The sequence below is a fragment of the Lagopus leucura genome, unplaced genomic scaffold (assembly GCF_019238085.1).
Source record: "Lagopus leucura isolate 7727_CA_CO unplaced genomic scaffold, USGS_WTPT01 Super-Scaffold_100017, whole genome shotgun sequence".
Lineage (NCBI taxonomy): Eukaryota > Metazoa > Chordata > Aves > Galliformes > Phasianidae > Lagopus > Lagopus leucura.
Window position 1 is genome coordinate 10,006,396 of NW_024962271.1, and position 16,724 is coordinate 10,023,119.

The window sequence follows — 16,724 nt, forward strand, 5'->3', positions numbered from 1 at the left end:
TCATTAACATGGATCTAAACCATAAAAATACTCAAATAATACATTTGGGGGGCTTTGAATAGGTGGGGGACAAGGAGAGAGGAAAATATGGAAAAATTGGAGCTTTTACATCTTTTTACAGAGTTTTTTAGTTTCAAATAAATATTCTACATAGCAGTAGTATGCCTGCGCTGTAACCAGTACTGTAATTTGCAATTCATTATGAGCTATACCATATACAGGTTATGACAACAGGTCTTTCCATGTTCTATTTAAATATACAGCATATGAACAGTATTTGATTAAAAAAATAGAATCGGTTGGTTAATCATTAGCAGGAACTCTGACTGGCACTGTACCTGTTTTCCCAAAACATCTCTGACTCAGTTTCACATCTCACAGATCTGACCTCTCACATTTATATGCCAAGCCAATCCTCTCCCTGCCCAATCCTCTGCACTAGGAGAGATCCTGGGGAGCATGAACACAGCATTCCCACTGAAAATGCCATGCTTACATGTTTTGTGACTCTATTCCAGAATTAGACAAAACGACACAACTGCTAACACAAGTCAAAATTCAGCTAGTGGTATTATGCTGAAAGCCCAGCTCTGAACAACTGCTTGGTTAAATAAACACAACACAGTTACACTTCTGGGGAGGAAAAAAGTACAAATACAAAGGCAGATGTGAGTTATGCTACAAGTACTATGAAGTCCTCAGCTCCTTACATCATCCAAGGTTAAAACAAAATTTGTTCAAAGTAAGAATAGCAAAAGTGAAACAGCATTATCTCAATTAATTCAACATGTAATGGGGTTTCACTTAATTTATATGGAGTTTCATTCTTACTGTAAAAGCCTATGCCAGAGCAGTATGCTATGTCAACTTCCCAGTCAAAAAAAATATTTCCTTCAATGGGTAAATATTGTAGCACCTGCAGTATCCTTAAATTAGAAGAAAAATAGAAAAGAGAAATGAACGCTCTTAACATATTAATGGGAAGTTACATAAACATTAGTATGAATTAAACTATTCATAAGTAGAAATATATCTCATTTTCATTTGTGCTTCACAGAATAAATGCATCAGTTACTGCTCCTCAGAGAGCTTAATGGCCATGTCAATTCCATATTGTTTAGCCCAGACAGATTAAAACAAGTGTCAGGAAGTTAAGCACTCAGCAGTGACTGGACAAAAAGGACAGCCAAGTAAGCCGCACACTTATCATGATCTGCAGCAGCAGCCACTACCAGCTCATTCAAACATGAGTGAATTACTTGTAACAGAGTACCCGTGCATACTCTAACACGTTTGCATCTACTTGATGCAAACTTTTTATCTATAAAAATATGCAAAAAAAAAAAGTAGTTTGAGGTAGATTTCCTTTATGCTTTAAAAGAACCAGTTTTTCCCCTCAGTTTTCAGTCAGAAACAGATTATATTTGTCTCCTTGTTGCCCTTCCCTCTCCTTAATCTGATTTCATAGTAAGTATATAGAAATACTCAGAAGTGTAACTGCAAAGGGAATGGAAACAATATAGAAAGACAAGGAAGAATAGGTATATAAAATCTTAGATGTGAGGATCAGACTCAAAAGTTGCTTTCAGATAAACAACAAAAGGTGGGGGGAACTGGAGAGAACAGCACAGTGGCTGGTATGTCATACTGTAATAAATACAAGGAATGCATTTAGCGATCTGCAGCGTAGGAGGAATAAATCACGACACTAAATCTAAGTCAAACTAGAAAGAGCTAGTACAAAGGCAATAATTCAAGATGTCTAAAATGTTTACTAGGCTAAGAAAATAGAGGTGTTCACAGATTTAAAGCTTTCAGCCACAGTACAAACCAGGTACTGAATATCACCTGCTACATTAGCATTACGATGATTAAACTCAGCAACATGTCCATTTCACACCGAACTTTCCTCCCCTCTCTAAAGAAAGCCCTCAGAACAGCATCTATATTCAGCAATTAAATTACTTTTGCCCTTTTTTTCCTCTTTGATATATTCCTCTGTCCCTCCTTTCCGCTAACCTGAGGCTTGTAACGCTATATACAGCTAGAGGAATCAAGGCACCAAGGCAGCTTCAAGCTTACTGCCATATTACAGTGTGCTGGTAAAAACACGAAGGCAGATAAGGATTGCAGATCATCTTCCATAAATAGCAGATGAGCTAGTGCCACACTGCTCCAAAGTTAAAGAAACAAGCTGAGATATCCCTTAAGGCAAGCTAACAACACTACAGCAACATCACCTGTAGTTCTAGAACCAGCTGAACCAACTCGGTATGTTAATGCAAATTGTCATTTTGTCTTTAAGCCTGCTTAGAAACTACATATCTCAAATTCTCATGCCTATTTTTGGGAATAATTTCTTGGGCACCAAAGAAAATTAGGGCTTAAATATTTGAAAGAAGTCTTCCATTTAGAACAAGAATAACAGATTTCAAAGCAAGCATAAAAGCATTTGCTGCAATGGCAGTGTAAAAATACCTCAAACAATGCAACTGAGACACCCCAAATAACAAGATACAAACTTGAATAGTTTGGAATTGCAAATGTCTATAAGAAACCAAGCCTTAGAAAAAACAAACTCTTCCCAGTGCAGTCTTTTAGATCACACAATTTCCAAAGGTTACTTCAGACCTAACCTATTCTAAGATTCTGACTTTATCACGTATGCTTTTGGTGCTTAGGAACAAGAACTATTTCTTAATGGTTCCTTCTTCAATAAGCGTATCTATTTAATATCTGTAAGTATATTTTCCCATATAACCATAGCAAGCAATATGCAAGCACCTCCTTTCTAAAGGAGAAGCGTCCACAGCAGGTGTATTTTACAACCGTTGCTATTACTTTCCTTGGTCTATCATTGTTACCTTCTTTACTATATGAAGGCTGCAGGAAAAAACATGGAACAAATAAACGTGATAGGATATGTATGTTAAGTACTTGATTGGCATGACAGCATACACAGTTCATTTCTATACTTTTTGTATTTTAATACACTAATCATCTTGAAAACCGCAACAATTCTGTTCTGCTTCTGGCAAAGTCAAGAAAATTGAACACCTCCTTCCTACAAGGAATGTATTTCATATTACAAAAGCCAGGGAAATGTCACTTGTTTAAAGACATGCTGCCACATTGCCTTTGGGAGGCAGCTGTGGTAGCTACTTCAGCTGAAGAAAACAAAACTATCTGCACACACGTATCTATAAGCTGAAAAAACACAGATCAAGTATGGTGTGCTGGACCACTCTGTTCAACTGCTAACAAACCCAACAGCAGTGCAATACCAGATATTTACAACCCAAGGTTATAAAATAAAATAAACTCTAGCTCATTATTTACTATATTATTTGCCATATACAACAACGTTACTCTGGATAATTTCATTAAATCATCGGTACATAAACGGATACTAAACAGAATAGGCATGGATTTATCTTTAACACTCTGACAGTTGTAGATACTGGACATATACAATGAAAATGGACCACAGAATCAAAAAAGGAAAATCAGTCTGGCCATCAGTAGGAGTTACTGCCAGAGAAAGAGCACAGGGATCATTGGATGGACCACTACACTAGGTCTGCAGGAGGAGTTCTGCTGTGCTTATTTCATGACATAAGAAAGATGAGTCAAGTCTTTGGTCACTGGGATGGTGGGAGACACTCACAATAGATTCAAGGACGTCTCCCAAAATTTAATGCCTGCAGTGTAACTGAATGGCTAGAAGTAAGAAAAGCATTCTCATCAGAGAGGAAGCGTTTCTCTTAAACACATACAAAGAGAAGTGTGTTTGCATTAAGTATGTTTTGTTACTTTTCATTTACCCCCAGGGAGTTGTTAACAAGAACAATGTAAGTAAGAAGAAAATTCATAAATGGAAGTGAACAATCTACCACTAAGTTAAAGAATCGAGGAGGCTACCTGCCATTTTAGATCCATGAGACTGAAAACCAATGTAAGCAAACATATAATACAGAAGACATCTGGCAGAGGCTGTGACACACAGCTACTAGCATTCTATTCACAGCCTCACTTTCCCTAACAAGTGACTTGGTGACAAAAGTCAGTAATACTTCAATTTAATAAGCATTAATGAACTACAAGCGCATTACATAGGAATGACTGTGGTTCCACCCACCTTTATTTGATGGGATCAGCTAGTTTTGGCATTGTATCAAAATACAGCCCAGTTATGAATGAAAAACCTCACGAGGAAGATCAGTAAAACTTATACAATTAGAAAGCATCAGCTTTAGTGATTTCAGATCTACCTTGTATTGATGCCAAGGCCACAACACGTACGTCTGCATACAGTGAAATAACTTCAACATCAAGCATGCATAACTTGAGTTAGAACCATGGCTGACAATTTTTTTGTGTAGTACATCTCATAAGACCTCATACAACTACTAACAGTTTTGATCACCCATTTGGGGGCACCAGAAGTACAGCATTCTTGCTACAGGGTTTCAGACGACTTAAAATAAGGACGCCCAGTAGAAATCACATGCTGAGCATCCAGCATTCAATTACAGCACATTAGAACTGGCACAACATGGAATTCCACACATAAGATACATTAAAAATGCAGAACAGGATTTAAACTCCTTGAACATGAAAGCATTTCTACTATTCCTACAATGTCTACCTTTTTTTTTTTTTTTTTTTTTTAAATTTTGACTGCATGGAAGGAAAAGCTTCATTAATCCCTAACAATTTTCACTACACATGGATGCTTTAGATCTCAGTAACAGCAGGTTAGGAGGAGGAAGACAAAATTAAAAAAAAGCAGCTGATATTTCCAAAACATGTTTCAAGCTGGCTAAATTTTATGTAGGTTTTTAATTAAAACAACAAAAGCAAAATGACCACACTGTCTCTCAGGAAGGATGTTTCAAGACAAGTACTAGGTCAAGTACTAGGAAAATCTGCCTTAATTTACCAAGTACTAAACCAGTTTCAGTTGGTAAAAGAGGCCAAGCAAGCATAACTAAGGTTGGAACAAGTTCAGCACAGAGGTAGACAGACAGCTTAGAAGACTTCAGCCCAACTGGAATAATTCAGATAATCTTACTGAAGCAAACAGTATTACAAAACCTACTTCCAAATATTACTTTTACTTATTAGCACTACTAGGAAATTGCAACAAAGGCAGTCTATACAGAATCTGCTTCAAGTTCACTTTTAATTAAGCTTGTTATTTCTGTTCACTTTTAAGAGTTATAAAAAACAATACTATTTATAGATGGAGTGTTCATTTCACTAATAACTGATTTGACCTTTCTGTTTAATGTCAGAGGGCTTTATAGCAAAATTAAAACCTTCAGCAACTACAGTTATCTTCAGAAACCGCCAAGGCATAAGCTATATTCTTAAATTACAGTTTCATTTCACATTTGCTTCAGAACTCAGGTTAATAAAGAGGAAAAGCTCATATTTTTTTAAACACTATCAAAATGCATCAAGTCCGAGCCTCCTCCTTACAAAATAAGATATCAACCAGATAGAAAAAACATGCGTACATGCCAAATGTGCCTCAAAAGATTTATGTTGAAGAACGTGGTTGTCTGTGTGTACTTCTAACATGCACAACATTAAACTGGAAGTTACTTGTGGGTATGTCTGGTTGTGCATATTGGTAAATATAAACAACGTGCTGAACTAAAATTCAAGCACTGACAGGATGGTTAAGTGACAACTGTATTAAAAATCATTAAATTCCCCCAAAGTCTAAGGTCTAAACAAAATACAGCTATTCCCTCTTTCACCAAGTCTTAAAGTAATTGTATGCTGAACAGATATGCATTTGAATACGCAGACCACGAGGGACTATTCCTATGGGTTTTAGTACTTGAAATGCAAGTTCTCAGACATCTCAGACGTGTTTATTCTCATTATGAAGCCAACAATATTGTTTCAAGAAATATAAGATAACCACTTTCAGTGCTAAGAGTATTTTCCAAATCTATTTTTGCGTTCAATGCTTCATCAACTAAATGCTGATTGGGCAGAACCAGTTTACTTCTCACCTCTATGAAGTTACTGATTCCCATAGCAAAACATTAATATATCAATACATCAGTATATAATTACAAATTTGAAAAAGAAAATGCATTATGGTAATTTTAATTAAACAGGTAGCAAAGGTGGTGGGAATCTTTTAGAAAGATCAGCCAAAACAAGAAAAAATAGCTGTCTCTTCTCTATAGAGATCCTTACTTCTTATTATTTATAGCTTACCCCATCAATATAATTAAAGTAGTAATGGCAAAGACAGACCAATTGCAGCAGCATAAAAAGAACACGTAGTTAGTTATTTAACCAACTCTGGTTTTGTCTTAAAAAAGGTAGCAGGAACTGCCCATGTTCCTACCAGTGCTCAATACCAAGAGAAATAAGAGGTAACAGAAGGCCACATCACACGGGAAATTCAAAGAGGTAATTTTTAAATAGTAAAAATATTTTTTAAAATAAACATAAAACCCACAAAGCTTCTATAGAACGTCTGTTGAAAAGACTTCAAACGAAGATAGGACTTCAAACAAAGACAGTGTGCACACATTCCTGTATATACACAAAAATATACACACTGCACATTTTTAAAATGTCATTTGAGCTAAGCTTTAAAAGGCTAGATAATTTGTTCACAAACATAATGAGCCTAGTTGTTTTGATAGAAAATAAGCACACATCTACTGCATAAAATAAGCTTTAATGATAAATAATACGCAGAGGGGTTACTACCTTCTATCAAGATGCAACTCACCAAAAAATATCTAACTGAATAAGAATGCGACATCAAGGTTTACAGTACCTTCAGAATCAAGATTTCACTGATTACACAGAAAAATGACTTCAGAACTGAATTAATGTTTTTCCAAGAAGAAAGCTGTCTACACGTATGTGCTTAAAATAAATAGGAATCAAAGTGAAAACACATTGTAAATGTTCTGGAACATGAGGTTTCTAGATTCCTAAAGCAAAATAATGTAAGAAAATTAACCTTCAGAAACCAGTAAAGAGACTGGCAATTAGCTTATAGCAAGCTGTTTCTGACTAATGACTGTTTCCACTTTACTCTTCCCAACATCAAATTTATTATTTTTCCTTCACTATCTCAAAACAGTTCCAGAAATGTGCAATTATGCACACCATGTGCTGGTGCTCAACACAAGACAGGCTGCAAAAGCACTATTTCCAAACTTTTGAATCACAGAACCAAATAAGGCACAAAATATTTAGTACATTAGATATCTTTCATAGCACTCAATGATACATCTATCACCATGATAGAAGCTACAGTATGATTAAGAGTCCAAGGTAGTTTTTCCTCACAGATTTGAACTTTTTTTGTTTTTAAATATTTGCAGAGATATGGCCTATTTCTTAATAGAAGACTTGTAAGCTTAACAGTTACTGTAAATACAGGTTCATCAGGAATACTTTTGTAACAGTACTTAAATACTTTGGCTTAGAAAGAAAGAAACCAATAACCCTAACTGAACATCTAATGTTCAGTAAGTTTGAATTAGCAACCATCAAGTTAAAAAAAAAAAAAGAAAAAACACACAAAGCTAAATAATACTATCCTAAAAATTTTGTCTTCAGAGACAGCACTGGCTTTACCCGTGAGAGCTCACATTAAGACGGTTTAATCAGTATTTATCTAGTATCTATGCTCAATTGCTTAATTTAAGCCTTTGCTTGGTGCAAGTTATTCATCTGAAATTGCTGACTGATTAAAAAAAATGGCAAAACCAAAATATCTTTCTGTTATCTAGTTTGAAATAGATGCTTTCTAATCAGTACCCAGCTATACAGCAGTTCTGGATGTCCTTCATCAAGTGCTTTTTACTCTTCTGAGCCTCAGTTCCCAGCTATAATACTTCTATCTCTGATTTTACGTACTTCAACTGTAAAGTTTTCAGTATGATGACCATTTTGGGAACACTGTTTACTCAGTGAAACAGTACTACCTCCATCTCTTGAGTAACACGTCTGATTCACATTTCTGAGAAACACTGAGTTCCTATCAACTTTGAACTGAGAGGATTAATGCAAAAGGAAGTTACTTTTTATCTTACAGGAAGCTGTAAGAGTTAAACACTTACATTATGTGATGTCTACCTTCCAGTCTGAGGATATGACATTTTTAAGACAGGTCTCTTACTCATGGAGTGTCCTTTGCAAATGCTCATTTACGCAGTCCTGCTCTATAAAACACACCTTAATCTGTCCAGACAAGCCTATTGTTATTAACTTCAAGATTATGTTCTTAAACTAGCTAATAACTGTGATTATGTACTCCTAGACACCCAGTAACCCCATTCTAACAAAGGTCACCACATTTTTCTCATCTTTCAGTCTATTTCAGGGCATGTGGAAAATATGACATAGATGTAAGATGCAATTTGACCTCAAATGTCTGGGCTGAAAGTTCAGATCCTTCACAAATAAAAAATGGGTTCTGCAATAAAGCTGGGAAAAAGCAAATGAATACAACATTTTAAAATACAGCCAGTGTCTCATATGTCTAGAACCATAAAACCCTGCAATTACATGTACTTATCATTTGCTCTACACTGAAGTCATTAAGACCTTGAAATTTAAATTCCGAGGTGAAAAACACCACCATCACACTTCGAAATATACTTTCATTCTTGAAAAATGATCAAACTTTGTATGTGGATGCACAGTTAAATTAGTGTTTTTTACCCAGTTACATTTTATTTTTTCACTAAATTATGAAACTCTTTAATGAACTGCTGAAGAAAGATTCAGCTACATCACTGAAATGCACATACTGATAAACCGAGCAAAGGGCACAAATTTTCACTATTCTTATCTCAAGTTCAATGTTAATTTCAGTGTTGTTTTTAAACAAGTAGAACATTTTTCAAAGGCCATACATTTCTTTTGTACCACTTCAGTAAGGCACACTGCACTATTGAAGCGCGTGACTTTATTAAGGTTGAGGTATTATGAAGTGTAACTATGAGTTGAAAATGAGCACTACATTATATACTATACAACTTCTTGTACTGTTTTAAAAACATTAAGATACAATATTTAAAATTAAATTGCTTTTTGATAACATATGTGCATACGTAGAGACAAGGTCTGGCAAAGCCAGATTCTTCTCTGGTTGGCACCTAGTTAACAGAATGAAAGACAATAGGTACAAACTGAAATACAAGAAATTCCACTTAACTATTTCAAACTACTTCTACTTAAATGTAACTCTTCTTCTGTTGTCAGAGTAGTTAAACGCTAGAAAACATTGCCCAGGGAGGTTGCAGAGCTTCTGTCCTTGGAGACATTCAAAAGACAACTGGACATAACCCCAAACAACCTGCTCTAATCCTGCGTTGGGCAGGTTGAACTAGACAGTCTCCAGTCTCCAGATTCTGTGTTGAGGGCTATGGTTTAGTGAAAACTATTGTTGACAGAAGGATGGTTGGACTGGATGATCTTGTAGGTCTTTTCCAACCTTGTTGTTTCTGTGATTCTGTGTGATTCAGACACCCTGTCCAAATGCAGCCATTCTGTGAACTAGATACTCTTCCCTGGAGAAGCACACACTTAGTACGCATGAAGAGGATGCTTAAAAAATTTGTATCTTTTTCTTATCCACAAAGCACAAACAAACCCTTCGGGAAAAAAAATTATACTGCATATTTCTACATGGATTATTTAATATTCCTAGCCCAAGTTAAATTTACTTACTGAATTAAAAATTATAAAAATAGAACAATGATGGTTTAATTGAAAAACAGCAGCAGCATTACTATCTGAAACAACATAGTTTAAATCTCACCAAGAAAGATTAGCATTATCTTTGTTCTGGTTAGTGGATTTTTGGATTTGTAAAATCCTTACAAAGTTAGCCTTTCATGAAGCATTGTTAGGGATTAAAAACATCTTCATGAACATGCTCTCATATAATGAAATCAGAACGATTTGACTTTGTTTCACCCAGAGCAGGAGAAATGTGCCAATTAAAATCTGTTTTGAGTGTTTATATCTTGGCAGGTTGAAAATGGATTAGACAATAAAATAGCAGAAAGGATTCTCAGCTCAGAGAGGATTTTTGATTTTATTATTACTATTATTTTTAACATAAAGCACGCTTTAAATCTCCTAAGCTTTTTATAGTAATGAAGTTACCAAAAATAGCCTAGCATGAAAACCACTGAATTGGCTGCATCTGTTGTACAATACAAAGCCCCCAAAACATTTCAGAACATTAGAAAAATGTCTTAAAAAATAAATAGTGAACACTGGGCATTCTGAATGGCTTTTATCTTCATAATCATAAACAGTGGCACTGTCACAAGTAAAGACTTGATTTTTTCAGTTAAAAAGCACCACAGCAGTACTGAATGCTGTAATAGTATTAAGTCTTTTGGACTTCAGCATGCAGACTAAACTTCTGCATCCTCATCAATTCCTCCCTTGTAATTAATAGGATTTTAACATGGACCAAAACCTATCCTTAACAAATTTTGTTCCTAATCAAGAATGGCAGTGCATGTTATGATAATTACAAGAATTCTCTCATTTTCACTAGCTCTACCTCGATCAACCAACAAATAACAGATTGCACTGAGAAATAACACAGCAAGAATGTTGCCTGGTGCCGTAAGGCTGTGCTGCCCCAGCTACGCTGACAGAGCTAAACAAATAGGAGAAACAAGGAACTGCCCTGTGAAGTCTACCCTCACTGCGCAGGGGCACAGGGTGGTTGTGTGCACACTTCAGCACTATCAGCACATTATTTTGGCACTGTTTGGCAGAAGGCATTTGGAATCCCAGTATTGCCAGTACCAGGTATGCAGTTACATATGGGTTGGTGGTTGTTTTGTTTGTTTGTTTTTAACTAAACGCAAAACAAAAAGTAAACAAAACCACATCAGAGCTGAACTACTTTCATCATTACTTCCATGAGTCATCTGCCAAACTCTCTACAGCCTAGCACAAATTAAAGATGACACTGTGAGGATACTAAACAAGTATATTTTTTTTTTTTTAAAGAGGAACAATGAGTCTTGAGGTGCAATTCCATGCTTGACTATAGGCAAACTATGTACATCTGCTGCTACTAGAAAGAGGAGTCTATTTTCTCTCTGTGCTTACACTAGCTCTGGTAACCCTGAAGCTCCGTGATAACTTGCATCAACTTAATAACTCAAGTGAAAATGAATCATGTTCCACACCCTCTCCCTCATACAGTTACTAGAGCAGATGAGAGCAAACTGCCATAAATGTACAGTCAGGACCAGGCAGCTTTTTGTTTTGGCAGCAGGCAGTCCTGCAATAACACGTCAGCCATGAAATATCAAATATCACTGATAAAGTATTATTTTTCTGCAACGTATGCTTTGCTGACTGCTGATCTAGCTTTCATAGGGCTAGCGAAAGCAGCTTCCCATATTACTAACAAACAGTTACTTCAAAGAAAATAATTTAATAGCAATATTTTTTCCATATTTTTTTCTCAGAATGAATTATTTTTCTTAAAGTTTTCCTTAGATTGCTCTAACATAACTGTCAACAGTTTACAGGCTGTTTTGGTCCATAGATTCCAGCCTGAGGATTTGTATTTGTGCTGCTAGAAGGAAAGAAAAATCTGTGTCTTTGAGTGGGGAGATTTCCCAGAAGCTTCTATTCACATATCCAGATACGAAAATAACAGCTCCCAGTACTCCCCATACAGATACTGCCATCTATTTGTATTGAATGGATAAATTTTCCATGTATCATCAGCACTAACTGGAACTTTCTTGACATTTTGTAGGCTAACTTGGCTGTCATAGATAGCTCTGAGTACACTTGCCAAAACTCTTCTAACTGTGACTGATCCATAGGAATAACTTAGGAGTTCCTACCTTTATGTACCTGTGAACTTATATGCCCACATACTCATCTTTAAAAAATTACTTGGAATGAACCTCTTCGCTGCCCAGACAAAATTCCAAAGGGTGTATATAGCTAAGTGCCTTAGCACTGGTTATTGACATGACACTGATTACAGTAAGCAACCATATACCTAATTTTCCAGTTGGAATTTCCACTTGACAGCTTCATGCAGCAGTGTGCCAGAAATGAGTATTACAGTTTGACTAAGCACTGAAGTAATTAACTTAATCCCTAAAAATGAAAAGCATATTAATTAAGTTTATGAATTCTTTCCTCTCTCACTCCCATAATACTAAAAAGGGGAAAAAAAAATCATCTCTCCTACCCAAACTACCATACGTGAATTGATCTATAAAGCACAACTAACAAAAGAGAAAGCAGTTCAAAACCCATTTAGTGTTTTAAGAAAGTAAATGAAGTTTATCAAGGTGTTTAAATATGCTTTGAGATATGAACCACAGAAGTGATAAATAGATCTGTTAATTGAAGGCTAAGATGCATTACATATTTGACCTAAACGAACATTAAACAAAACAAAATCACCATCAAACCGTCAATCACCACAAAACAAGAATACATTTTTTTTATCTACCACAACAAAATCGTCTCCAGTATTTTTTGTGTATACTGAGTTATAAATAGCTTATAGGAATGTTCAGGTTGTAATAGAATAAGTCTCACATGTGGTTTTCTCAGTGCTAGAATAAACTATAGCAAAACAGAACGAAATCACATTGACCTCTCTAAGAAAGAAATCATGAGTTAAGTCCAGTGTTGAAAACACGTCTCTGAATGAACTACTTTCAAAATGAAAAAGGAGGAAGTGCAGTAAGCAGTGACAGAGTTGCAAACTCTGAATAGCAGAGAAACATCTCTAAGAGGAAGATGTTCTGATGGCAAACAATTATTGAGAACAAGCATTATTATTCATTAAATTATAAAACAGAAAATTATTCATTCTGGTATTTTTTATTTAAAAAACAACATTATTTGAAGTGTAGGTATTGATTAAAAATCACAAATAGCAAGGTCATAGTTACTGCACAGAGCATTCTAGAACAACTGTCAATGAAAACGCCCCAAATGTTAGAAAGATACATACAATATATAATACTGTGATAAATAAGTTAATAATTTATAAATTAATATTTAACCTGTATATTAATAATTCAATAACTTAACAAATTAAAGTGATAAATAATCTTAGGAAAGTATTTAGCACTTTTATGACTTACCAGCTGTGAAGTCATTATTTAAGTCTATAAACGCATGAGAGTGTGGCACATACATTCTACTCTGGGTGTCCAGTGCAGCGTGCCGCGATAAGTTCCTACAAGGCAAGAAGGAAAAGCAGCGCATTTCAGCAGTGCTGACAGACTTAACCATGATAAATACACCTTTAAAAAAAAAACAACAAACACAACAAAACTGAACATCAATTGCGTTCTTTTACCATTAAATGAACATTACAACTTAGCTTACAATACACTAAATGAGTAGTAAGTAACTGCTTGAAATGTTTTCTAAAAGATGATCCACAGAGGAAAGGCTTCAGTTGGATTATACTAACTTTCTAAAATAAGTTCATTCGTACAGAAAAGCATCATTATGCACAAAGTGAAACAGCCTGGATTCCACCACTAGAAATCCTGAAAAACTTCATTCCCCTTCCCTTTTCCTCCTGCAGTTTTACTATTAGTACTTAAGAAATGTCCTTTGAACCAACAGATGAAAGAAATGGACACAATCACATGCTGCTGAAATAAGCTCATGCCTGCCACACAGGATAGACTATATGCTAATGATGTCATTTCCCAAGGAGGTGATACAATTTCTTGTCTTTTCCTGAAAGTTTAGAATAAAAAATAAACTAGAAAAATAACAAAGAAAAGCACAATCAAACTAAAACCATCTCCTGCCCCCTTACAGAAATAATGAAGTATTTTCTAGTTCTTCTGAGGTACTTGTTTTTGAAGTTAGTAAGCCAAGAAAGTTAAGCAGCTCTACTATAATTTAAAATGTTTTTAAATTTGATGTGGAAAAATGTTTTTCTGAGCAATGAAATAAAGCTTTTTCCCCCATGTAAGACATGTAGTTACGTACAGCTCAGTTTTATTTTGACCTCAGTCAGCTCATTTCTATCAATTTACTAGTAAAAAGATTTCAAAAAAAAAATAAAAAAAAAAGAAACATGACCCCTATTTTCCTTTCTTCCAAAACTTGAATTTTTCAATATCTACTGTTATTTTCAGAAGGTGTCATAAAAGTGAAAGTTCTGTTCCATGAGCCATCTGCTAAAAAAAACACAATGAAATTCAACTTAGGATTAATGAACAAAAACCACATTGCCAAGAAGGGTATATAGTTTTCAACTACAATTTAAATGCTACTTGCCTTACGTTACTTCCAAATCACTTCTAAGGAAATGAAAATCACCAGTAATCAGCAACAGGTATAGACTTGTTAAATACACTTGGCAAGGTAATACTTGATGATGGTGGAAAATAAACCAAAAACATTTCTTAGGGGCCATGGAAATGCACAATAGAAGCTGATGTATAGTTGCCATAGAGACAGAGCAATCATCTGATTGCTTTCTCCTGTGTTAACAGACCTCTTAAAACAATAGCTCAAGAAAACCACATGGGAACACAAAGAATTCCTAACGCTTTCTTTTAGAACAAACTAATATTGATTGTACAGGAACTTGAATGAGTGGCTACATCAACACCTGCATTTCTTATGCAACACAGGGAGCTGCAAGTTTCTATGTTAGCATTACTAAACAGCATTCAAGACATTATCCAGTTCCACTTAAAAGCTGCAAAATATCAAGCTAGGATTAAAATCTTTGAAGGTCCAACCCTGTAAGAATAAACAAGCATAGTCCTGGATTTTTCCCCCCCAGTAATTCATTGTCAAATGTTATTGTTTAATTTTAGAGATTAACAGCAAAATTGTTAAATCTTAGAGCATTCTTAAGAGTTAAAAATACTCTTTTTCATATTCCTTACCAGTCGTTGAGATTCCCCATTAAACCTCTTTTTATCCCAGCAGCTGCTAGCTAGTCCCATACTAGAAATCCCAGGGCTAGCAGAAACTTCAATCAAAAACTTAGCTCCTTCCACTGCAACTCCATCACACAAAACTCCTGACAACACTTGAGTGCTGCAAAATGGCCTTAAGTACTCCTTAAAGCAGAAAATGCAATACAGAGAACATCACTGGCATGCAATCTTGTATCGTTACTGCCTTTTGCAAAAATCTTTTTAAGAAACCCATGAAGCATACCAAATGTTTTCTTAATAAATAGCCTAACACAATTAGGTGCTGTAATAAAATGTTCATATATACACGTGGAAAGAAGACTCGAGTGCACACAGCTCCAGTCTTGTGTCTCTAAATAGAAGAGGACTCACAAGTTACTGAAATTCACACTAATAAACACTTAGCTTACCCGCCTATCAGTATCTGTGGCTTATCTGAATCACCTGTGACACCAAAGACATCAGGAATCAAATCACCGTTAAAGCTGAAAGTGAAAAACAGCGTCAGTATTACTTTAACTCATTCCAGGAGTGAAAACTGACCATTCTTTACTATCCTGTATTTACTTAGCATTTTCCCAACAGGCAGTTAATAATTTTCAGCTGTGGAGGCTCTTCTCTGAGCTGCCAGCAGTAATGCAAAGGCCACTGAGTACTTTAAACCATGCCATGCATTTGACTTCCTAGTTGTATAAGTCACTTCATGTTACTTAACAAGAAAAAAATATTTCTAGTTATTTTCCTTAAAAACTTCTTCAAATATAAGAAGGCAGAACTGATCAAAAACTTCTCACTCAAGTCTCTTACCCATGCCACTCTTCCCAAAACAAGGATTCTCCAATTTCCAGATACATATATAGTTCTTGTATAACTATACACTCACACGAACAGGAGTTTCGTGAACAAGGTTTGAATTTCATTGCCACTGGAAGATGATCTCAGGTCTCAGCAGCATAACCAACTAAATGCATCTTATTTGACATTGTAAATAAGGCATCAATATAAACCGAAAATACAATATACAAATATACATTGCTTACAAGATGTAGAAGTACAGAAAGAGCAGAAACTTGCTTCTCCCCAATAAGTACCTGCTGCCTGACCCTCCTGCTAGATTTTCCACATATTCTTTATTCAAGCTGAGGAACAAATATTTTCACACTGGGATAAGCCAGTAAGGTGGTTGTGGTTTTTTCCTTTGAAATTCACTACAAATAAATGTCTTTTTTTTTTTTTTTTTTTTTTTTTTGCATACAACACTGAGCACTGAAATTAAGAAATATCAAAGTTTATTTAATTGCTGTGGCCAGGCTGATATGTATTTATATACACACATATATTATATCAACCATTTTTACATATCTGTTTTGTCATCTTTTATTAGGTCACTTGACAAACGACAAGCCATCCTCTTCTTGAGAAGAGCAGCTTTTAAATTTTAGTGTTAAAACATACCTATTAAGTTGCTATTAGTCATTAGTACAAAACATTTTAATTAAAAGGTAGGTGATACTTACTCCATTACTAGAGGCTCATCATGAAAAGTCTTATTTATCATAGTTTTATGGTTAAGATCTGAAAACAGGAAATATTCATTCTATTAAGTTACGGATACGTTATGGCAGTAACATTTAGCAAATATAATCCTTTTTCTATTAGAGTTATTAACTTTTTGATAAGAAAAAAATATATAAGATACAAAACAAAATGCTCCCGGAGATAAAAGATAAATTTAAGCTTTTAATTTTGGACAGGTAA

At 35.1% G+C, this 16,724-nt stretch overlaps 1 protein-coding gene across 1 annotated transcript in view; it reads right to left on the reverse strand.

The window, feature by feature from the left end:
* Positions 1 to 16,724, reverse strand: part of ITFG1 (integrin alpha FG-GAP repeat containing 1) — a 69,102-nt gene that overhangs the window by 47,624 nt on the left and 4,754 nt on the right. Inside the window, exons 4-6 of the mRNA XM_042876953.1 lie at positions 16,484 to 16,541; positions 15,377 to 15,451; positions 13,155 to 13,249 (exon numbers count right to left, since the gene is read on the reverse strand). Of these exons, the coding sequence (XP_042732887.1) occupies positions 13,155 to 13,249; positions 15,377 to 15,451; positions 16,484 to 16,541 (228 nt within the window). The remainder of the gene's footprint in view (positions 1 to 13,154; positions 13,250 to 15,376; positions 15,452 to 16,483; positions 16,542 to 16,724) is intronic.